General features: G+C 41.4%; 1 protein-coding gene across 21 annotated transcripts in view; it reads right to left on the bottom strand.

The window, feature by feature from the left end:
* Nucleotides 1–25,990, bottom strand: part of LOC140463855 (putative uncharacterized protein MYH16) — a 290,113-nt gene that overhangs the window by 72,407 nt on the left and 191,716 nt on the right. For all 21 annotated transcript variants that reach the window (XM_072558259.1, XM_072558260.1, XM_072558264.1 and 18 more), the window contains one exon: nucleotides 5,664–5,720. In XM_072558259.1, the coding sequence (XP_072414360.1) occupies nucleotides 5,664–5,720 (57 nt within the window). The remainder of the gene's footprint in view (nucleotides 1–5,663; nucleotides 5,721–25,990) is intronic.

Genomic DNA, 25,990 nt, shown 5'->3' with positions numbered 1-25,990 from the left:
TATTTCCTGTCTATGCCCACAGGACACTTTGGACAGAGGCACTGATCGATTGCTGTAATTAAACAGTGGAATGTGCTTAAGATGCTATACCCCAGTAATCAAAAGGCAAAAAGATAAGATAACGAGGAATCTTTCTCAAGTTAACTCCACTTTCAGGGCTTAATCCAAGACATACTAGGCCTACTAAAGGCTGAAACAACTTCATTCCGGTTGAACTTTATGTGTAACAAAATCTACAGGCGTGTGACATACGCAGTTCGATTTCCTTCATGGAAAAGTTAGATATCCAGCAACAGTCTAGAAGTGGAATGAAGATTCAGAATTCCTGGTCTTCCAGCAACAGCTGGAACAATTCAAACCAATATAGTTTAAAGAAACTTAAATAATGCACATTCAGAACCAAAAATGCAGACTAAATTACCTCCAATAGTTGTGTCGCTATAGAAACCATATTGCATCAGTGTCCAAAGAGTTGTGGCAAGGGCGAGTGAGTTAAGCCTATACCCATTAGAGCTTAGGCAAATAACATGCAATCTTATTGAAGCATAACGGGCATCATTTTCCCTCTTTCATGCTGATAAGAGCTATCAAGAAAGGGAAATGATAAAGAGAAAAGGGAAGAGGAGTCATATCGTACATGAAACGTTGTTTCTCTCTTCAGCAATGTTGACAGAGCTGCTGAGTTTCTCCAGCACTTTGACTTTATTATAAATAATGGGGCAAGTTGGCTCTGCAAGAAACTCATGGTCTTTTTGCCCCCCTCAACAATTAAGTGCTGATTAGAAGGTCCTTTGGGGGACTCTCAACTCACCAGCAATTAAGGTTAAAAAAAAATCAAATACGAGGCCCTCAAAATAGGGTGGTGCTAGCTTGTTATTCATATTTGTCATAAGTTACTTATGCTTTATACTTAATATTGTTTTTCAAACTTGAGACTGAAGGATTGTGGATACCTTAATAGATATTATTAAAGAAAGAAGTCAAAGGACGGACATTGGAATTTTCTTTGTTTAAATGAGGCATTGTTGGACGTCACACATCCAGTGATATTTGTTTCATGGAGAACCCCTACCCAAGTTTACAACTATCAATTTCTAGTTTCTGCCTTGGATACTGTTTAGAGTATTTTATAACCAGCCTGTCGAGAGGGAGGAGCTCCCGTTCAGCTCTCCCCTTTCTGAAAGCATATGTCATCGTGAGTCCAGTGTGAAGCCTCACTATCCTCTTGGAAAGTGACTGGGAGACTTCTCACTATAGGGTGGTTGCATAAGATCCCAAAGTCAGCTGCCTATGTTTGGTGACACCTGTCTACAACGGCCAGACTGACAGCACTAAAACATTCCACTCCTTAGCCTGGTTTCCGTCAAGAACTACCCATGATTGGCTGAAAAAAGTATCTTTTTCTCAAAGTGAATATCTGAAGACAGTTCCTCCTTCTGTCTTTTCGGTTTGAATGTGTACATGTTTTGGGATTTCTATACTTTCATTTTTCAAACTGTTTAAATGAGATTTAGGTCCCTGTCAAGCAAGTCTCATTCACAATTTAATAACCTTTTTTATTAAAGAAACATGGTTGATGGATATTAACAGATAAAAATGATCAAATTAGCCATTTTGTTAACTGGGTAAAACATTCAAATTGATGGTGTGATTGAAGTGAGATACAGTGTAATACACCACCTAACATGCTTGTGCACCCCCACCCCCAACATACAAAAAGGGAAAATTCTGCTCATAAGCTCCACTGGAGACTTACCAAAGTGTATGCTGAGAGGTTGCTCTCTTCTAGCAAGAGCGACAACAACTAGGGGGGTACTGTTTAAAAGTTGGAGGTCTCCAGTTAAGAATGAGATAAGAAGAAACATTTTCTCTCCTTGCGTCGCCAGCCTGCAGAACCCTTTTCCATAGAGTGTGGAGGCTGTGAAATCGAATCTATTCACAAATAAGTTTGTTAATTTGGTTTTAATGATAAGGGAGCCAAGGGTTCAGGAGGGCAGACAGCAAGGCAGAGTTGAGGCAACAGTCACATGATCATGCTGAATGGCACAACAACCCTGATGGGCTAAATTGTTCATTGCTGTATCGGATTGCTTGGTTCTTGTGAAATCCAGGACAAGATAGATCTGCCTTATCAAGCAGAATGGAGGCTGAAAGTCTACGGTTTAGCCAGTGCATGCAGACTGACTACATGGTGGTAGGGGGGGGGGGGTGCCCAAGGAGGTCAGCATGGTGATCAATACTGCTGCCTCAGTGCCAGGGACCAGAATTCGATTCCACCCTTGGGCGACTTGTCTGTGTTGAGTTTGTAAATTCTCCATGTCTACATGGATTTCCTCCCACAGTCTAAAGATGTGCGAGTTAAATGGCTTGGCCATGCTAAATTGCAGGCTAGGTAGATTAGCCATGGGAAATACAAGGTTATCAGGATAGGGTTGGTGGGGTGGATCAAGGTGAGATGCTCTTTAGAGGGTTGGTTTGGACTTGATGGGTCGAAAGGCCTGGTTCCACAGTATCTGTTGGGATACTGTGATTTTCAAACCCATCACATATGAAAGCATTGTAAAAAGACATTCCTGATGAGTGCAAACCACACCACATCATGCAGGAAGATGCACAGATAGAAGATTTATGTCAAAAACACTAGAGTTGATTGCAAGTATGCAATTGCAGGCTTTGAAGGACACCACATGCCTATATCTCCAGTATGGATCATCTTTCCAGTGTAGCTCCCAGTGAACTGAATCTAAATGCAACAAATCCGAAAGGGCAGCTAACTCATCATATGGTAAAATGACTTGCACTCAGAGCCACTCTGCATAAAGCATGCCATAAAACGTACTCAGTTCAGGTTAAGTCTCAATTCTGACAAACCTTTGCAAACTAACCAGTGCACGGTAAATAAATCTCAAAAGCAACAGTTAGAAACCACTCCAAATTCAGAAACGATGCTATCTTGTTTTTAATAAGAGTTAAATATGCTGCCAAAAGAAATCACTTGTGCAGTACTTTGAGATGTTTTGATGTGTTAAATGCAAGCATGATGTAAAAATTGGTTTTACTGAGCTTATTTTGGTGAGTACTTTGTTCGGGAGAACAAGGGCAGAGGGAGAAAGGAATGGAAGGATGCATTGATTGGATGGAAGGAAGTTAATGGCGAGCATAAACACTACCATAGATCATTGGAGACTGTTTCTGTGCTGTAAATTCAATACAATTCTAATAATAACAATCAATTCTTCTTGCACCTTACATATAAATAGAACCTGCTTCCATTAAGATTCAAACAAACTGGCAGTTGCACGATCAGAGTCATACAGCATGGAAACAGACCCTTCAGTCCAACCAGTCCATGCCGAACATAATCCCAAACTAAACTAGTCCCACCTGCCTGTTCCTGAGTAATATCCCTCCAAGACAAAAGTGAGTACTGCAGATGCTGGAGATTAAAGTCAAGAGTATCGAGCTATAAAAGCACAGCAGGTCAGGCAGCATCCGAGGAGCAGGAGAATCTACGTTTCCCGATGAAAGGCTTTTGCCGAAATGTCAATTCTCTTGCTCCTAGGTTGCTGCCTGATCTGCTGTGCTTTTCCAGCACCACACTCTTGATCCATAGCCCTCCAAACCTTTCCCATTCACATACTTATCCAACTGTCTTTAAAACATTGTAATTGTGCCCACACCCACCACTTCCTCAGGAAGTTCATTCCACACGTGAAACACTCTCAGTGAAAAAATCTCTCTCCTCTCACCATAGATAATATGCCCCCTAGTCTTGAAATCTCCCACCCTCAGGAAACGACACCTACCATTAACCCCATCTATACCCCTCATGATTTTATAAACTTCTATAAGGTCACCTTTCAACCTCCTATGCTCCAGTGAAAAAAGGTCCCAGCCTCTCTTAATAAAGGAATTCTGCAGAATTTAAATTCCAACATTGCCTCCAGGTTGCCTTTAGATGCAAAGTGCTTCTAGTAACAAACGCTGTTTCTCCCAACCTTGCCAGAGATGAACCAGGAACCAAGGCATTCTTAACTAGGTCTTGGCAATGCTTCTGGTCTGGCCAAGCACTTGCAGACTGCTTTCCACACTATTTGCCCATGTGGACTCTGTCTCAAAGGTGATACATCAGCAACTGAGCATGTGCGACCTCAAGTGGCTGCCATTTTTCTCTTGCGCTAATTCAAATGCTGCCACTCGGACTGAACTGAAAGAAATCCCGACAGTAGCATGTTTTAGAAATTCTTCCAGTGAAAGCGTTTCCAACTGTAAAAACACATTTTACAATAGCTCTCATTTTGGTTTGCCAGATTGAGCTGGGCCAGCACTTCAACAAAGTGGTGCCAGAGGCCAGAAACCTGTCTCAGCTACTGAAATACTACTGCATAAGAAAAAAAGAGAAATTGTTATTTATACAGCATGCTTCACAACCTCAGGATGTCCCCGAGCGTTTCCAAGCCAATTATGTACTTTTGAAATGTAGTCACTCTCGTAATGTAGGGAAATAATGATTACGTTTTGCAAAACAAACTGATGGTTTCACTTTTCTCCGTGCATTCAAGGAAATGGAAAAATCTTCCAGTCACAGTAGCTCAGGTTAGAATTCAACGTTTATAATAATAGAGCACCTGGCGCAGCCATAATAAAGAAAAACTTCCATTTATAAACCTTTCCACAAGCTCAAAATATCTCAAAGTGCTTTAAAGCCAACTAAATACCATGCAAACACTTACACTGTGGGGAAAAAACTGCGGATGCTGGAAATCTGAAACAAAAGCAGAAATTGCTGGAAAAACTCAGCAAGTCTCGCAGTATCTGTGCAGAGAAAGCAAACTTAAAAGTTTCAAGTCCAAAGCTAAAGTTTCTTCAACCGGAACTTCAGTTAACTGAAAAGTTAACTCTGCTTTCTCTCCACAGAGCGACCTGTCTGAGTTTAATTTCTACGATGTAGAAAATCCTGCAGTCAACTCGCACAAAGCAAGGAGCCACCAATCTCAATGGGGCAGTAACCATATAATCTGCTTGGGAGATGTTGATTGAAGGATACAGCTTAGCCAAGCAATTGGAAAGAACAGTCACCTCCTTGTTGAATTGTGTCCAGGATCATTGATGTCTGCCACTCAGCATGGACAAAAACTTTGGTTTAACTTCACAAGGTAGTACTGCCAACAGTGCAAAACATCTCCCGAGCTGCAATGGTTCATGATGCAGAAGATTCAGTCGTGGCTTTCCAAAGATAATCAATTAAGCATCTGAAAAGAATAAACCATGGAGGGACAAACCTCCAAAAGCAGGAAAAGTGAAAAGATTTCATTTCTCCTTTGTTAATGCTAATGGTAATCTCATGAGTAGCACTTCAGTTCATAATGGCTGATTCAGAGTAGACTGATGATGGACTGTGATATTTCTTGTCAGAAAAGCTCAAGGCTACTTTCAACAGTTCAATTAGACTAGAGAAAGTTCTTCCAACTTGATTTAAATCCAAAAACATGATTGTTTCAGTGACACAGTTTCTATATTAGAAGAGGTTCTATTTCTCTATGCAGTATGGATTGTAGAACAGTGAATATCCCCTTAACCCTTCTTAAAAGAAGTCAACTGACAGATTTTTTGCGCTTATTATTTTAAATTCAACAGATCAATGAAGCACAGGCCATCACTACCTTAGCTCTCATGGTCCGTTCGGCCTCTAGTTCCTCTTCTAGCTCCTCCACACGAGCCTGTAAAAAAGAAACAGGGCAGGATAAATTATAGGTGCAAACAATGAGGAAGAAGGAAATAAGAAGATGGGGAAACAGGAAGAGATTTTCTCCAGCATATTCCCATGTTTTGCCTCTGACATCAAAGACGAGAGATACTAAACATATTTAAGTTCCATGCACTTTAGCCATGTCTGGACTGCTTGGGGGTCGGTTAGCTCAATTGGCTAGTTTGCAATGCAGAGGGATGCCAACAGCACAGGTTGAATTCCCACAACAACTGAGGTCCCACCATCTGAGACGTGGTGACTCTCATGTTAAACTCACCATCAGTCGTCTCTCTCTAATGAGAGAGCTGCCCTATAGTCCTCTGTGACTATGGCAGTTTCCCCTGAAATGATGAACTAGTTAAAACCTCATCAATAAAACATAAACACGTTCAACCTCTTATTTCAAAATAAGAGCTGAGGACATTACATTCAGAGCATTCCTTGTACAGTGAGAATTGCACATCAAGGTTATTATATTGCGTGGTGAAACTATGGACAATACATTGAAGGGCTCTCTCTAATGAAATAAACCTCAATGGAAGATATCAACAGCAGACAGTTTTTGTTTAATGAGCAATGCACACCAAAAGCTCATGGCCAATAATGGGTCCACACTGGGATAATGATTGGGATATTATAATTAGCTCTTCAACTAAGCCCTGTGATTTTTGATTATGGAATTGAAGATCACACATCATTCCTGCTTCTGACTACGGTATTTGAAATCCATGTGTCAATCCGGATGTGAGCATCATCAGCTTTAGCTCCGGCTTCCCCTGTATGAAACAACTGGTGTCCACTTGCTGGTGAGGCTCATGTATGAACAGCACCTATTCAGTTGAATTACTAAAGGCTAATGATGTTCATTGTCAAATAAGGTGCCAATGCTATATTAGGAAGGGATAAAAATGTGGAGAGAGTGAAGACATGTATGGTGACAGATCAGAGGCTTGGAATCCTGCAGTTGTGTAACTCACCCCTTGACTCTCCAAAGCCTGTCCACCATCTACAAAGCATATGTCAGAAGTTAAAAATCACAACACCAGGTTATAGTCCAATGGGTTTATTTGGAAGTGCTGCTTCTTCATTGGTGGTTGCAAAGCAGGACCATAAAACACAGAATTTACAGCAAAAGATGACACAGTCTCATGCAGCTGAAATAATATATTGAACAAACCTAGATTGTTAAGTCTTTCGTCTTTCAGAATGGGTTTGTTGGTTTCAATTCTTTAATATGTAAATCCCAGAACTCCTTTTAAGGTACATTCTCGAGAGAACTTCAGGTTTTATAACAAAAGGTGACATCTCAGCTCAGACAATGCATTAAAGGTATGAAGTCAGAGTCTGTCTGTACCTGGTTCTGTTTCCAAAGTGGAATTTATAAAATATAACATGGATTTACTGCCTGCAGGTTGTGCATTTTTTGAGCAAAATTGAATGTATCTGCAAATATAATTCTGCAAATACAAATTCATCCCATGGACTTTTGTGTGTGCACATGTGCAGGAGAGACAGATAGAGTGAGTGTGTGCGTGTATACGTACACTTGAGAGAGAGTGTGTTTGCATGTGTGCAAGCTTAGTAAAGTGTGAGGGTGATGTGGTATAAGCCTGTGAGAGGGTGTGCTTGTGTAGATGTTAGTATAGGTCATCCTGTCGGGACCCCACTGCATTAGACACCCTCACTCACACAATCTTACATACTTACATAGACCCTCTATAATTCATATGCACGCTCATAGACGCACACATAGTGTAGTGGGTGTATGTGTGTGTCTATGAGAGCGCGTATGAATTAGAGAGGGTCTATGCGAGCAAGTAAGAGTGAGCGAGTAAGGGTGTCTAATGCAGTGGGGTCCCGACAGGATGACCCGTGCTAACATCTACACAAGCACACCCTCTCACAGGCTTATACCACATCACCCTCACACTTTACCAAGCACACACACACAGTCTCTCTCTCTCTCTCTCTCTCTCTCTCCCCCCTCTGCGTACACACATGCACGCACACACAATAAACTTATATTTGCAAATACATTCTATTCTGCTCAAAAAAAATGCATAACCTGCTGAAAGTCAATGTAGGCAGTTAATCCATGTAATATTTTGTCAATTCCTACTTTGGAAACAGAACCAGTCTGCCTCAAGACTGGGATACAGACAGACTCTAACCTCACACCTTTAAAGCATTGTCAGAGCTGAGACATCATCTTTTGTTATAACACCTGAAGTTATCTCGAGAATGTGACTTAAAAGTAGTTCTGGGATTTACACATTAAAGAACCGAAACCAGCAAACCCATTCTAAAAGATGAAAGACTTAACAATCGAGGTTTGTTCAGTATATCATCTCAGCTGCCTGAGACTTTAATCTTTTGCTATAAATTCTGTGTCTTACGGTCCTGTTTCATAACCACCTGATGAAGGAGCAGCGCTCCTAAGGCTAGTGCTTCCAAATAAACCTGCTTGACTATAATGTGACTTTTAACTTTGTCCACCCTAGTCCAACACCGGCTCCTCTAAGTCAGAAAGAAGTGTAATGGAATACTGCCCGCTTGCCTGGATGAGTGCAACTCCAACAACGCTCTCGAAGCTTGATACCACCCATGACAAAGCGACCTGCTTGATTAGCACATCCATAAGCACCCATTCCTTCCACCACTGACGCTCAGTAGCAGCAGCATTATATAACAGCTAAGACATATACTACGGAAATTCACTAAGCTTCCTTAGACAGCACCTTCCAAACTTTCAAAATTATTATTTAGACAAACAAGGGAAGCAAATGCTTGGGAACATCAACACTTGCAAAGCCCTCCCCAAGCCACTCATCTTCTCGACTTGGAAATGTATTGCTGTTTCCCCAGTGTCACTGGGTCAAAATCCTGAAACACCTTCCCTCTCTAACAACATTGTGGCTGCATCTACACTCAATGGACTGCACAGGCTCAAGGCGGTAGCTTGCCGTCATCTTATTGAGGGGCATTTAGGGATGGCTCACAAGTGCTGGCCTGGCCAATGACGCCCACATCTCAAAGGAGAAAAAAACAAGTTCTGATCATATTCATTGTGGTACAACTTATAAGATAGAGAATTAGGAAGCCATTAACAATTAAACACAAAACTAATTGGATAATTGTCATTAAGTAACAGATACATCTAAAACAAACCTTCCGTGGGGAAAATAAAATATCCATTCTCTAAGATTACTGACTGATGTGTCCTTTAAAAGCAAAGAAAACGAATAGGAATGCCAGCTCTCCAACGGGGATTAATCTGTCAAGATTACAAATAGAGTGAAATAAAACATAATCTTTCATTGGGGTTCCTGCAGTACACCACTGGGATAGAAAAAAAACATTGAAACATAACATTTATTCAGTAAAACAGAGTTAACTCATGATTTTAAGACGAGCTCATGTCCATAAACTCTAAAGAAGCTTTTAGAGAAATCAGAGTTAATGTTTTGGCTTGAGTGACTCTTCCTCAGAACAATTCTGAGGAAGGCTCACTAGAACAGAAGTATTAACTCAGATGCTGACAGACCTGCTGAGTTTTTCCAGCAGGCCGTTTGTTTTCGTTGCCGCTTTTGTTTCTGATTTACAGCATCCAGAGTTCTTTCGGTTTTTAAGAAGCTTTTAGATTTGTGTTTCTTTCCATTTTCGTGGTCAGCTCCTCCACACCATTATCCTCAAACCAGTGGCCTTGCAGAGACATGCTCCTGGAGTCAATTAAGCACCTTCATGCACCATTTTGCCGCCACTGCCCCAGAACCAGGATAAAGTTGTGGGACCCTGCTGGCCCTTACATTTATTTCACTCAAGTTGACATTCTTAATTCCACCGTGGAACCATGTTGTCTAATTTACAATGCAGGTCATTATGCCTATCTGGCCGGCCTTTACACAAACTACTTCCACCTTTATTTTGTCATATCCCATCAACGTAAATTTCTAATCCCTATAGCTTCCTCGTAAATTCACTGCTCCCCTCAATTAATCAGGGAACCCCATCTTCTGCCAAGCTTATAAAGGAACACCAGTTTATTAACACCAGCTGGCATAGTTCATCTTTCTTTCTCAGTTAAATTCAAGCATTGTAAAATCCACTTTTTAAAAAAAATCTCCGGTTTCACCTTAAACTCCTCCATTCGCCACAAATCCTCTGCGGTCAATTTCTGATTATCCAGCAACAATGCTATCCTTTAATACAGGCCTCTCAAGAACCTGCTAAAGTGACCTGATTAAGCTCACGGTAGATACAATCTAAAGGGGTAATTCGCATCCTATTTCAATGCCTCCTCAGTCAGCTCCAAAGTCATGCTAGCAGCCTTCCGACTGCTACATATGCAACAAGCAGACTAAACAAAGACTGGCCAGACAGTATGTTGATGTAACAACCCTTTCAGGAATTACATATCTGGTCTTTAAATGCTGAAGCCATTTATTACACACATCTCTTCAATAAAAATACTTGTCTATTTAAAAAGAAGAGTTTCTCAAGCTGTGCATACTCACAATCAATAGGATCCTTCATTGTAGAAACCCTTACAAGCTGGATTAACCAATACAATACACTCACTGTATTGATAGTAAACTTCTCCCAGGCTGCAGGATGTAGCTGTGTCACTGTGAATCATTCAAAATCTCTAAGATCTTTTGGCCCCTGCTCCCTTGAAGATGCTGGTCAAGCTAAAGCTCCTTGTGCTGACCCTGAAAAACATATCCTCACCACACTCCAATTCTTCATGGATGATCCCTTGAAAAAGCAAATGTTGGAAAAATCTCCAGACACCCCTGCCTCATCTGAGGGGCAGTCATTGAAATTTTCTAACAAATGTTTCTAGCCAGAGAGAAGAAATTACCAAAATTGTTTTCTGATTCACCCATAGGCTGTGGCTATTTCTGGCTGGACCTGCATTTTGTCCATCCCTAACTGCCCTTGTGAAAGTGGTAGCGAGCTGACTTTCTGAACTGCTGCTTGGAAAGGATTTCCAGCATTTTGATCCAGTGAAGACATGGAGATATATTCTCAAGTCATGATGGTGGAACTTGAACTTGGTCGAATCCTCATGTGCGTCTGCCTCCTTCATCCTTCCAGGTGGTGGAGGTTGAGGGTTGGGCCTGGACTGTCAAAGGAGCCTGTGTGAGTTGCCTCACCCAGTGAGAATTAACTAAGGGTCTCCCCCTCCGCCACAGTTTCCCAGGTGAATGACTGAGCAGCACGTCCAATCACAAGACCATTGGAACTGGTGACTTCGAAATCAATTTTTCACAATCACCAAAAAGACTTTAACTCAAGGGATCCTGAAAGGAAGAACTGTATATCTGACTCATTCACATTGAATTCAAGAGAAGAGCTGATGCATCCAGATAATAAATTACACACAAAAAAAGGCATGCGGCAAAATTAACTACTCGCGATGTGGTTCTTCCCTTACACTCCAAAATTGGTTGGAAAACTAGCAGACGCTTTATGTCGGCTCCAAGGCAAGGTTCAACCCAATCTATAAGTGCACTCAAGCATCAGGCCTCCTGAATGTTCAAAGGCCAACGAGGAGTAGAAATCCAACTGATACATCAGCCAGTGGTGCTTCATGGCTGAAGGTGATAGCATAGTTGCAGTGTTACTGCTAATAATCTAGAGCTCCAAGCTGATGTCCTGGTGTCACAGGTTTAAATCCACTAGAATACATGACCAAGTTTAAACTCAGAAAAAATCTGGAACGAAAATAAGATTATTAGAGTGGGGTCTGTGTAACTATTGTCGATCGCTGTACAAAACCCATCTGGTTTACAAAGCCCCATTGGGGGAGGGGCATCTTTCATCCTTACCTCATCTGCCTTCTGTGTGACTCCAGACCCACAGCGATGTGGCTGACTCTTACCTATCCCCTGGGTAACTAAGGAAGGGCATTAAATGCTGAGTCAGTGACACCCACATTTTTCAAACCATTTAAATAAAAGCACCACCAGGAAAGGTAGCTGCTTCTGATCATGGCCAAAGCCCTACACAATTAATCAACACTGTATCCCTGCAGGCAGTTCCCAGACATGCAATAGTAGTCACAGGAAGGGGGCTGGAGCAGAGGTTGTGGGTTTTACCAGTACTCCTCTGCCTCAGTCTCTAAGTGCCCAAAGAGGGACACTTCAGTTAGCTGTGGGCAAACCTGATTGTATTTATTGGGAACCACAGGAGACCCACGTGAGCTCTGTTAAATCGCCGGGACAACACTAAATACAGGGATAATTGGCTTTCAGTGGCTCATTTCTTCACCTAATTAGTATTCCACTAGCAGTGGACAGGAATCTTGCATCAGGCTCCTTTACCACCCCCCCCACACCCCATTGTATAAGGTAATAGGGCTGAAGGAATTAATGTGCACATTATATTGAGTTCCACCCAATCTGCTGCCATGTACAGTCTGTGGGGGAGAGAGGGGAGATCTGCACTAATCTGTGTTATTGGTCTAGACTAGCAGTTGCACTTATTGCTACCATGCAATTAGCCAGCTTGATAACGGAGAGCAATTTCTCTCTGAAGATTTTATGGTGGTGTACCTTCTACCATCGACTATTAGATAAACCCTAGACAACATATAGGCAAAGGAGGACTGGTGGCAATGAACAACATCAAACATGGACTCTGACCCACATACTGGCAGGGGTGGCAGAGACCATGACATGCCATTCTGTTGGGCTGGAATCAACGGACTAAACTTTGACATCACCTTAATAAATGTTGTGATAAGTCCTGTGCTCACCAGTAGGTGTTCTGTATGATTTGCGTCTTAAGTAAGCGTTGATGATAACTTGATAAATGTGCAAAGATTATTTGTCATTCTAAGCTGCTCTTCCAATCTGGCCTGTGCAAGCAAAATCAGCCAGAACTAAACAGAAAGACTCCCGAATTCCAACGACTGTCAACCGATAACTGAGTACCTCAGGGCAGCTGAAATTGCATCTTATGTTTGGGCTGATAGTTATACACCAATGGAATTGTGTTCCCATGGTTTTAGATGGCATCTGAGCACTGGAAAACTTAGTGCTGTGTAGATTAGATTAGATTCCCTACAGTGTGGAAACAGGCCCTTCGGACCAACAAGTCTACACCGACCCTCTGAAGAGTAACCCACCCAGACCCAATCCCCTACCCTGTATTTACCCCTAACTAAAGCACCTAACACTATGGGCAATTTAGCCTAGCCAATTCACCTGATCTGCACATCTTTGGATTGCGGGAGGAAACCAGAGCACCCAGAGGAAACCCATGCAGACACTGGGAAAATGTGCAAACTCTACACAGACAGTCGCCCGAGGCGGGAATCGAACCCAGGTCCCTGATGCTGTGAGGCAGCACTGCTAACCACTGAGCCATCTTATACTCAATGTGAAATGCAATTATGTGACTTCTTCCCCTCTGGTGGGGGTTGCGCATCATACAACACATATTCAGGATGAGTCCATGGCTAAGAAAACAAATGTAATGTTGTCGTTTATCTCAATAGGGTTGGAATATAAAAGCAGTGATGTACTGAGACTTTATAAAGTTCTGGTTAGGCCCCATTTAGAATATGGTGTCCAATTTTGGGCCCCACACCTCAGGAAGGACATAGTGACACTGGAGCGTGTCCAGCAGAGATTCACATAGATGATCCCTAGAATGGTAGGCCTAACATATGACGACCTGCTAAGGATCCTGCGATTGCATTCATTAGAGTTTAGAAGGTTGAGGGGAGATCTAATAGAAACTTACAAAGATAATGCATGGTTTTGAAAGGGTGGACGCTGGGAATTTGTTTCCGCCAGGCAGGGATACAAGGACCATGGGCACAGCCTTAGAATTAGAGGGAGTTAATTTATAATGGAAATGAGAAGACATTTCTTCAGCCAGAGAGTGGTGGGCCTGTGGAACTCATTGCCACGGAGCGCTGTGGACGCAGAGATTGAGAAATTCTTGATCTCGCAAGAAATTAAGGGCTACAGGAGAGTGCGGGTAAATGGTGTTGAAATACCCATCAGCCATGATTGAATGGCAGAGTGGACCTGGTGGGCCGAATGGCCTTTCTTCTACTCCTGTGTCTTATGGGCTTACATTTAGGCACAGTGAGATACACAAGTCTATTTCCTGTATGGTAATCAGAATTAAACTGGAGGTGAATAATTGGCCAGACTTTCATACAACACTGACAGTAAAAACATCTCCTTGATTGGTGACTTCATTCCAGTGCCATTTTATTTCAGATTTACACTTTCATACATCATTCCTTGACAAATGTGTTCCGGATTGGAATCTGGAGCATTTACAAGATAAAGCTGTACCCCACCCCCCACTTACGTCTTCTCTCTTCTATCAGTTAGAATTTATCACACTTTAGACTCCAAAATCTAGTTATTTCACTGACTGTATTTCTCACTGCTCTGGAGGTGGTTTATCATATTGTTGCTTGGCACAAGGCTCCAGTGCAGTCAAATATAGTACATTAGATGTAATGCATGAAACACCTGGTTCCTAGCTCTTTACAAGTAACATTACAATATAAAATCCAGAGTCCATATCTTCTGATCTAGGTTGAAGTCCCTATTTCCATCCCAAATAGGATGCAAGGCTGGTTACGTGCATTCCCAAGAATTTTTGGCTTGACCAGAAGCAACAGACAGGGTCTAGCAAACTACACAGACAAGGCCACAGTGGATCTCAGAGAAGCCAGATGCAACCGCTACCCTATCAGAGTATATAAACATAGTCTAAAGCTCCAAAAGACACTATGGCAGCTATGGAGAGATGATAAATGCTCAAGGAGCAAGGGTGAAAGGTGGGCAGGTAAGGGGGTAGGGGTGGCAGACGTGTAAGGGTTTGGTGGAGTGCTTTAGAAATTGAGAGAAAATAGAGGGCCAGTGGGGGAAGGGGTGTTGAGTGGCTGGTGAGTGGGTAGATATGGATGGAAGCCAAATGGGTGAGAGGGTAGAATGGGTCAGATATATGAGAGGAGTGGCCAAAGATTTCCAGGGCATCGTGTGTGTTTGGGATGAGCTGAGGCAGGTCAAGAAGTATTAAGCTCAGTACTTTAGAACTCTCTGAAGCATCTGCCTCAAATTCAGTTGTAAAATATTTTAGAGGGTTCCAGATGCAGGGAAATAGTCAGCAGCAGATTAAGTCTCCTGGGCAATTACCCAGTTATTTGGTAAGGATTTCAGGAAGGTCTTGACACACACCTTTCACAGGAAGTCAAATCTGCAGCTGGAAGATCTGGGTCCTCACCTTTATAAAAAGGGGAGGGGAAACAATCGAGAACAAAGTGCTGACAGCATCTCTCCTGTTCTTCATTTTGGTCCTGGTCATACGTCAACAAACATTGACGAGACTTCACCTTGACTGTGGTGCCTCCTCATAATTTACCATAAAGTGGCAAAAATGAACACAAATCCAACTTTAAAGCTCAATACGCAGATTCCAGGTCTTAGAATTTTAGTCCAAGTTAGAGATGGGCAGTGTCAAAAATTAGTCAGGGGTGTGGTGCTGGTAAAGCACAGCTGGTCAGGCAGCAGCTGAGGAGCAGGAGTATCGAAGTTTTGGGCATAAGCTCTTCATCGGGATTTCTGATAAAGAGCTAATGCTCGAAACATCGATTCTGCTGCTCCTCAGATGCTGCCTGACCGGCTGTGTTTTTCCAGCTCCACACTCTCGACTCTGAACTCCAGCATCTGCAGTCCTCACTTTCTCCCGGTGTTAAAAATTAGCTCCGATATGACAATTCTCCAGTCTGGTTCAGTCTCTGGGCATTTTGTGCAGAGGCAGGATCACAGACTGACAGGGCAAGGTTGACAGATCAGGCTCATTAAAGACCCATACTTCAGCTAATTAAAGGAAGCGGAGGAGAATTCTAGTCAACCTTCAGGTTACCACACTGACAGGGGCAAGTTGATGTGTCTAGAGAACTCTGCAGGTGTGTGGAACCAGACAGACAGTCTCCCAAGGCGAGTAACTGGAAATGGTTCAAGGGCAGGAGCAGGCACAATAATTTCTGAAAGTTCGCCAATGCAAAGAGGGCATTTGCTATAGAGTCACAAGACAGCACCATTCAGCCCATCTGATCTGTGATGGCTACCAGCCCATTGACCCAGAATTAGTCTCAGTGCACTACTCTCTTCCAATCAGTTTCTTGAATGCTGCCTTGCCTATTCCATGGCAAATATTCCATACTTCCACAATGCTGACCTTGAATGGATTTCTGTTCATCCCCCCCAATCAATTTCAGGATAGTAATGGGTAAAATCCGGTCTTGTGAAAATAAAGGGAAATTCCATCTGGAGTAATCCAAACTGGCAGCGCCCAAAGCAACCTTGAACTCCTGATTTCAATTGCTCTTGTTTACCATATTAAAGAAGGATAGGGGACAGACGGGACATCAAACCACAGAAACGACAAGTCCCAGCACCTTTGTGGTACACGCATGGTACAGTGCGCTATTCTGACCTCACCTGGAAGACAATTTCATAAATGTTTAATTACAGCTCTACTCCCTGAAGCTTTCATATCACAAGATTCCTGTTCTTCTCATGCCTAGGTGACACATCAGACAAAGCACACGCTTATATCTGTTTCCATACCTCGATTTTCCTGGAGCAGGTTGCTAGGGCGATAGCTGGAGAGATGGCACCATCAAGTATGGATGATCAAAAGATTCATCTCATGGTCTTACTACCTGCCTTAGTCCTATTGGAAATACTTACATTACAAATACACTTTCAATGGTGTTGGAATAGGATTCAAACCAACCTATATTGGCTCTGAGGCATGGATATTAATTACCACACCACAAGCATTAACTCCCAGGTTAATGAATCGAATGTCAGTTCCACTAGCTACTGTAGTAGACTTTAGTACGGTTTATGAGAGTTGAAATAACTATTTTCTGGTTCACTATTTCAGTACAATTCAATCTGGTAATAAAACTGGCAGAAGGCGTTTTGAATGATCCATGAGCTACTCCGATGTTGCAATGAAAGATTGCCAAAGCTTACTGTCTCCAGCTAGAGAAACAGCCTGCTGTTTAACTGTGTCCGAGGATCTGTGTAGTGACATTTATAGGCAGGATACAGAGACCAAATGCTAGGCCAAAAGAAAACATGAAGCAATCTTCACAAAGATGCAGGATGGGAGATAGAAGAAATGCATGGAGCAACACCATAGCGATAAGAGTGAAAGATGAAAGACGGAGCTGAATGCTATCATTGAGAGAGACTAATTCACCATAACTGCTTTGTGGTTAAAGCAAGAGTTTGTGCAGCAGAGTTGTATTAAAGGCCTTCTTTATTCAAACAATGGATTCATTTTGTGGAGTTCTGGTTGTAATGGACTGGGCTTTTCAACCTGAGAGATGACAGGACTGATAAGGTGATGATTCCACAATCTTGGAACTACTGATTGTAATTTACGTTCTGGACAGACTATGAGTTAGAGTTTGAAAGCTTAATACTGAAGCTCCTATTCAGCAATACTTCTCACAAAGTTGAGTTCTCCTGAAACCAAATAACACTGAAGACTGGGTATCCATGTGACAGGATGTACAACATGGAAATACTTTATTGTTGGTTTGGTATCGTGAGCAGGGGAGACATTTAATTTATCACCTTTAGTATGTAATTTATCGATGAAATTTCTTATTCTTTTACAGTGGTTGATAATGGCTACTTCTAATCTTGGATTTTCTTTTGTTAAACTCCAGTGATTGAGATGAGCAGTTATCAGCACAATATTAAGAGCACTTACATTCTGAAATTCTTATCCTGGCTTTCAAGTACTCCCAGGACCTCTCGTGTTCTCTCTCTATAATCATTACAAGATTTGGATCTCACAATTCTCTGGGATCTTTGCCCCAGCCCCTTGCACATTCCCAGTTTTAATTATTCCATTATTGGCAGCTGATTTGTCAACTCCTGAAGACTAACCTCTGGAGTTCTGCACCAAAATATCTCTTAAAGGTTTTTTTTTAAAAAACGACTTTAACCATGCTTTCACTCAGCAGGTCCTAGGTCAGGATTTATTATAGACAATGGGGTCTCCTGCCCTCCTGTCTGTCAAGCTTGCTTTCCTCCTCAAAAATAATCCTTAAAACCAAAGCCAAGCTTTTGATCTTCTGGCCTAATGTTGCTTTCCTCAGCCCAGTATCTGGTGTGAATTTTCCTGACAACAGTATAATCTACCGATGAGGCAATGCTTATTCTGTCTCCTGTAAGGAAATGGGCGTGGATGGTAGTGAAGAATCCAATGGACATTTATTACAACTAAATACCATATACAAACATTACATTTGTCAGGTTCATAACCGTTTGAGTTAACATCTAACTATTCGGTTACAAAGAGTAGCACTCTTCTATCGGCAAGTCATGCCACAAGTAACCAGAGGTAAGATGGAGTCTGAGACCTTTATACTTGCAGGTCACATGCTATTATACAGTGATTATATCATTAGCATGACTTTTTAAGATATACTGACAGAGACATAAACCAGTGCCAGGGTTTAAAGCTGAATAGATGCGCTACTTGGGAGATGTGGATGAGAGTTTACAGCAGTGTTAATTGTTGCAAGAAGGGATATGAGGCCTTATCAACAGAGGTTAGTTGGTAGGTGAGTGATGATACTTGCTCAGCAGTTGCTGTTTCCAGCCACAATAGATCACTCCTTCAAACAGTACAGCCCAGTTTTAAGCAGTGCACATGCTACTAATCACTCACAATAATGTGACTCACCGATGACAAAAACACTGTTGGAGCTGACTGGGCATAGGGAAATGAGTGGGCAGCACAAAGTTGGCAAATGGCCTGCAATGCAGTCTATAGGCAAGAGGTCAATTTGCCCACTGCAGTTCCTGGCCTAGTTTTCAGGGACCAATCTAATTTTCTCCCCCAATATATGAACTCACCCTTTAGCCAGGCCACATCAGTTGTTTGTTATATTAATTCTGGATGTTGCCTATGTTCACCTGCACTCAGCAAAATATCAAACACACAGAAAAAATAAAATTAAACTATTGACATCATCAGTATCAAGAAGAAAGGTTGCATTGTCTGGTGTTCAAGAACGGGAAACAGATCATGACTTAATGAGACAGCGATATCAGTTTCAACCTCAAACACCAGTCAAAAAGCAAAACAACAGAAGACATTTTATTTTACTGAAAGGGCTTAGTCTTTGAGTATTTGCAACACATCAATCCGAATAGTGAAAGATAAAAATCGGGTTTACAATTCTATTCTGAGACTTTGCTGCTTATTTGACTGCTTGCTCTGCTCTTTACAAGGAGGATTCTTATTCTTGTGAACACATTTACTGACTGGTGTTAACTATTTAGATATTCCAACCTTTTGAGCATATTCATACTGGAAATGATAAACTCACCCCAAACTATTTATTGTTTAAAGGGCGTGTGATGGTTATTTCAATGGGCAATAATACAGAAAACACAATCAAATTTAACTTCACTCATAAATAGACTTGCATTTATACAGCACTTAAGTCCACTGATCTCCTCAAAATGATTTACAGCCAATTAAGTTTATTTTCTTTTGGAGAGAAGTCACTGGTATAATTTAAGAAAAGCAACAACCAATTTGTGGACAGCAAACTTTCAAAAACAGCAACGAGATAACTTCCAAATAACCTGATTTTTAGACATTGAACGAAAAGGTATATCTTGATCAGGACACTTCTCTGCTCAAAATAGAGCCTTTGGATGTTTTACAGGCAAACATGAACTCAGTTTGACATCTCATCCAAATGGCAGTACCTCTGACAGTGCAGCACTGCCTCAGATTGTTACAAAGATGTATCTGCTCACTCATATCCATTAATGAAATAAAATCCACTGTCCTTATCCAGGCTCTCCCTTATATAAACCTGGATCCAAAACAGACCTGGGAGGTGGTGGTCCAACGAGCCACTTGCTATATGGTTAATGCTTCTAACATGCACCCTCAAGCAACACTACCACAGACTGTTAAGAGAAGAAGGTTGTCACAGTAACGGTACTGGAAAGGATAAACTACTTGTAGTTGTCGTAGTCTAGGCCAACCTTTGGATTTTTTTTTAAACTGCATCATCAATAATCATGTCTTTCACAATTCTCAAATTACATGATGCTTGCAAACTGAAGAGAGACAAATTCTTGTGCAAATGCACTCAATGGACGTTACTGAACAACGGAACGAGTATTTACTGCTGGCTGATACTTCTCAATCACCTCGAGGTCAACATACTATTTCAAGAACTTAAGGACTTGGTTTCGCCTACAGGTTCTTTTCCCAAACAAACAAAACATTCAGTTCATCTGCTCAGACCGCAAAGTTGCAAAACATCAAAGAGCTGTGCATATAATTTTCCGATTTAAAAAAAAAGTTTATGTCTTTAGTTAAACACTTGCTGCAGCTACTTTTGAGCGACGAATATTCTATGCCTATTATCAAGTTTCATCCTGGACCCACTTTTCTAACAGAACTATGGATGGACCATACAGAGGGCGGCTCACCGACATTTTCTCATGTACAACCAGGAATTGGTAATAAATTCTGGCCTAGCCAGAGACACCCATGAATAAATTTCAAATAACAAAAATCGCTCTCTGCAAGCCACCATTGCCAGTGTTTTGATTCAGGGGATCTACTGACTGCTGGGAAAAACAGACAATCTTTCCAAATTAAGTTTTCAATCCTATGAAATGGTCAGTTCCAATTGCCACCATAACAGGCCCTAGAGTCCTTAAAGCCTTGGCCTAGTCAGCTTGTTTTCAGGTATCCTTCCTCTGGTCGCAGACTCCAGACCATTCTGGAGCTGCACAGTACTTCAAATCTGAGCAGTGGGTTACATTGACATATCCATCATTCCAGTATTTGGTGCCCTCAAATGGTCTTCTCCTTAGAAATCTGCTTCCTAAGTAGCTTATTGCTGGGAATGACAAGGAGAACAGTGGTTAGCACTGCTGCCACACAGCGCCAGAGACCCGGGTTCAATTCCTGCCTTAGGCGACTGACGGTGTGGAGTTTGCACGTTCTCCCCGTGTCTGCGTGGGTTTCCTCCGGGTGCTCCGGTTTCCTCCCACAGTCCAAAGATGTGCAGGTCAGGTGAATTGGCCATGCTAAATTGCCCGTAGTGTTAGGTAAGGGGCAGATGTAGGGGTATGGGTGGGTTGCGCTTCGGTGGGGCGGTGTGGACTCGTTGGGCCGAAGGGCCTGTTTCCACACTGTAAGTAATCTAATCTAATCTAATCTTCCTGATACCAACCACTCAGAGGCTCTCGCAGTTAAAATATTCTCGCACTTGGCTTCTCCAAGGATCAACTAATGAAAATTCCTCCCCGAATTGGCAAGCTACCTGCCAAAAGCTCTATCAAATGAGGCCCTAACTTCAAATGTCTTCAAATCCCTCATGAAAATCATTGGATGGGCTACGCCATTGCTTTGTTCCTAACATTAACTGGAACATCCGCCTTATCAATCTCAATCACAGTTTTCTGGGTTCATTAATGAAAAATGACAGATTCAAATCAGTGCAACCTTGTTTTATCCTTCTGGTTTTTGTCTACATTATCAAATCCTGCATTTTAATTTGTTCCCACAATAAAACTGTCCTATATAATACTACTGAAATTAAGAGGGAAAGTAAGAGCTAACTGCAACAAAATCTCACAACTGGGTTGGGATTAAAAGCCGAATGTGCAAATTAGCATTAAATTAGCCTTAAAAATGATCATTTACACAATTGTGGGAAATACTCATCTAAGGCAGGACCAATTTGACTGTTACTATTATATCACCAGCATCTTAACAGAGGCCAGAAACAGTGACTTCAGAACTCTGACACATTTAAACAGACAAGTAACAGAACAAATATTTCTCAGTTCTGTTCAGCATCACTGCCTAATCTGAGAATGTTTATAGCCACTTGCTTCCAAATGTAAATGAACTACATGCTAAAAAGGCCAAACTCTTATCAAAACAAATAACTAACTTGGCATTGAAGGCTATTAATAAAGTGGTCTTTCCATGCAAAAAGTTACAATAGTACACACTCAGTATTGTTAGGAAAAAATCATAAGGACGTAAAAGACTATATTAGGAAAACAAAATGGAGAAGCAATTTATCTTAATTGAAGTGTTTCAGAATATTAGTTTAAAAAAAAAGCAGAAATTATTTTCTTTTAAAGCTCCAGCATAAGAAGGGAACTATGAATGGATGCATAATACTGCATTCTTAGGATCAATTTATGTAGAAACAGATATCAGCAAAAACTCCTAAACCAACCGTTTCTAATCCTGTAAAACATATGCACTGTCTGCACAAGGATGATTGCAATAGTATATAAAGGACAGAAGCTGGGATACTCTCTCTGGTCAAAATGTGATGAAATTGGAAGAGCTTTAATCCATTGAAATCAGGAGAAATTAACTCATCTTGCAGAGTCAGTAACTGACAGAAATAGATTTAGCAACATTGGTGAATGAATTAGAGGAGCAGAGTAGTTTTTCTTTTCATTCTGCAGAGAGTTATGCTCTGGAATGCACTGTCTTAAAGGGTCCTGTGGGTAGATTCAACAGTAACTTTCAAAAATGAGTTGGATATCTGATTGAAAAGGAAAGAAATATATGGTACTACAGGGGAAGAGGTGGGGAATGAGGCTAATGTGATTGCTATTTCAAAGCACCACTACAGGTGTGTTGTTCCAGGTGGCTGCTTCCTGTGCACTATGATTCTACAACCAATGCTATTATTCATTATTTTGAGGTACAACATTAAAAGGGTCAAGTTTGAGATAGTGAAGGATAAAGCTTAAAGAAATCAACTGGTGAAACGGTCAGTTGAAGACTAACGGAAAACTTGAATAGCTGATTACGTGTAAACTATTAAGATGAATTGGGATGTCCTGTGATAGTATCGCTGGTCTGTTACTCCCACGACCCAGATAATGTTCTGGAGATCCAGGTTCAAATCCAGTCATCGCAGATGGTGGAATTTGAATTCAATGAAAGAAAAATCTGGAATTAAGAGCCTAATAATGAACATTGTCAATAAAAAAAAAATCTGGTTCAGTAATGCCCTTTAGGGAGGGAAACTGCCATCCTTTCCTGGTCTGGCCTGTGTGTGACTCCACAACCCACAGCCATGTGGTTCACTCTTAAATACCCTGTGGACAATTAGGGATGGGGAATGAATGCTGCCATACCCAGTGACCCCCTCATTCTACGAATGAATAAAGAAATAAAAAGATTACAATGCAAAACTTATCAAGAGTATATTAGAGAAACCAAAATGGTCGAAAACCATAACACAAAGAGAAACATGGAAAAGGAACAACTTTGCAACCCATACAAAGCAAAAGGTGAGGGGAGCCAAAGAATATGGAGCACCATATTACAATAAAATCAGGAGACAGACGTATCTATAGATAGGAATATCACTGCCAAAACCAAACACAACATACGGTTTTAAACCCACCCGAGGGTTAGTCAAGGAATACCAAAATTTCTTGAACAGAAAAAAACTGGATGAAAATTGCACACGGTTCATATTAAACAAGCCTACATTTTAAAAAAATACTCGGACGAGAAGCCACCTGTTGGCGGACTTAAAAGGTTCAAAACCAATTAATCCTAAACAACAGATGTTACAGCCTGGAGGGTGCGGAGTCATATGAGCCACTCTGTAAAGTGTTGCTAGTTGTGACAAAGAATTTAAGGATAAATGGAGGGTGCAATGCAAACAGTATGGTATGTATTCTCACAAAAAAATGGCCGAATAGGCACAACAGGCTGAATTGCTCACTCCTGTTCTTGGTTCATATGTTCTGAACCTCTCAGAGACTCACTGCGTGCACATTGGACCCGACTTCTTTCTTATCAGTTTACGTAATCTTTCCCCACATTTTAAGCTCCAGTATCAATCTGTCAAGTCTGTATCATGCCTTGTCCAAGGTTATTATACTCTTGGAGTGGGCACAATAACAAAGGATATGGACCCATCTTCCACCGATGGGGGGCAATTGAGTTATAAACACGACTCTGCTCCTAAATGAGGTGGAGGAAGAGCCTGGGATCTTTCTGTTCTCTGTTCCCTATTCAGCACTGTATCTCTTTCATGTCTTATAGACCAGTGTCTTCAATCTCTCTTAACTGTGAGCCCTCCAACTGATGAAGGAGCGACGCTCCAAAAGCTAGTGTGCTTCCAATTAAACCTGTTGGACTATAACCTGGTGTTGTGTGATTTTTAACTTTGCATGCATATTAGTATTGAAAAATGCTTGAATGGAGCACTGGAAATGTCTACAAGAATAGGCTGATGTCAACAGAGTTTCTGAAGGATGTACCTTGCCCGGCTAACCCTCTGGCATTGTTGCAATAATCTAACTGCAAACTGTTATGGTATACCTAGCATTCCACATAGCTTCGAGTAAGCTCTAACATTAAAGAGGGCTTCACAACTCAGAACTTTCTGTGGGCTTCATCAACAGAAAATCAGCTGAATCGTCAAACAAATACTTGAATGGGCTTTCTGATGATCTGAGTTATAGCAGCTGATCTCCACCCCAAGAAATTCAGTGAATACATCCAATAACACTGGCCCAATGATCATATACAGGGCCCTGAGATTTTCAGTGATTTTCCTACCTTTTAACAGAATTCTGTTAGGACAACAGTGGCAGAAGCATCAGGTCTATGGTATAAAAGATCATTGAGATCATAAGATCTACCCTAAGTGGAAAGGACTGAGTTAAGCAAACAAATTGCAAAAGTTACTTCTAAAGTTTAAAGTACAATGGGTCAAGAATAAACTCACACATTCGGTTTAAAGGTAAGGTCAGCTAGAATTACTTCAAAGTATAAATGTTAGAAATGTTTCATCCAATTCTCAGACACACTATAAAAAGGAATGCACGAGTACCAGAGATAATGACTTTCACTGTTCTTTATGTTCCTGTGAAATATAAATCTCACCCTTAATCCTTATTTAACTTTATAGAACGCACAGTTGCACTTTTTTAAAAAAAAGCTTTGCAAAATCTCAATGTAGTACAATATGATTTGTCGTCAGCACTGTTACTGTAGGTTTACACAAAAGTTGTTTGCTGGCTAGAAAGTAATTCCATTCCTGTGTATCTGTGATCATATTCCAGCCAAGTTGTACATTGCTGGCTAATTTCACCACACCCAATAACTCAAGGTGAGTATGATAACAATGGGGTGCCTTATTTCCGAGAGTTTATAGGAATATTGAGTGTCAGAATGTCACCTTATTTCCCCATTATTCTGCTTCTGATATACTACAACAGCACCCACTTGAACAAAATTAATTCCGTATGTTTGTATTAGCCAGTGAATATAAATAAAGAGTTCATTATTCTCCTATAATAGGGCATTGTAAAAAAAAATCACAGAATAGCACAACAGCTCCAATGTGAAACTCAACCTTTTTAGCTTCCGCAATTTCCACTTGGATCCTAGATGCCAAACAGTTTGAATGAGCTCAGCCTACAAAGGACAATCCCAAATCGGAGGTACTTGCTGTAGAGTGGCCTTAACAACGAACCTTAAAATGAAGTCCCAGGAGTCTATTCGACAATAAAAGCCCAGAAAATACAATTGTTATTTACAAAGACTCAGGCGAAACAGGTGTGCTGTTTTTGTGCCCCATAAAAGATTTCTAGCCCACAGACAGTCCAGTTTAAATCCACAGGATTATTTCCCCCCGCTCTCGAGTACCAATCCTACCCTAGCCAAACAATAAGACACATCCATATCATACTCAATGGTACTTCTTAATGGAGCCTTTAGCTGGATTTCGTATGGATAGCAGACTAGTATAAGAGTTAACACAGTGTGATCATGGCCCCATTTTGAGAAGTGCATGAAAGATTTCCAAGGATGTTGCCAGGGCTGGAGGGTTTGAGCTATAGGGAGAGGGTGAACAGGCTGGGGCTGTTTTCCCTGGAGCCTCAGAGGCTGAGAGGTGACCTTATACAGGTTCATTAAATCACAGAATGAAGTGTCAAAAAGTCTTTTTCCCCCAGGGTAAGCGAATCCAAAACTAGGGAGCATAGATTTAAGGTGAGAGGGGAAAGACACGGGGGAGGGGAACGTTCTAACCAAGGGTGCATGTATGGAATGAGCTGCCAGGTGGTGGTGGAGGCTGGTACAATTACACCATTTAAAAGGCATCTGGATGGGTATACTAACAGGAAGGGCTTAGAGGGA

The sequence above is a fragment of the Chiloscyllium punctatum genome, chromosome 39 (genome assembly GCF_047496795.1).
Source record: "Chiloscyllium punctatum isolate Juve2018m chromosome 39, sChiPun1.3, whole genome shotgun sequence".
Taxonomy (NCBI): Eukaryota; Metazoa; Chordata; class Chondrichthyes; order Orectolobiformes; family Hemiscylliidae; genus Chiloscyllium; species Chiloscyllium punctatum.
Note: the sequence above shows the minus strand (reverse complement) of the source record. Positions and strands in the feature narration are given on the sequence as shown.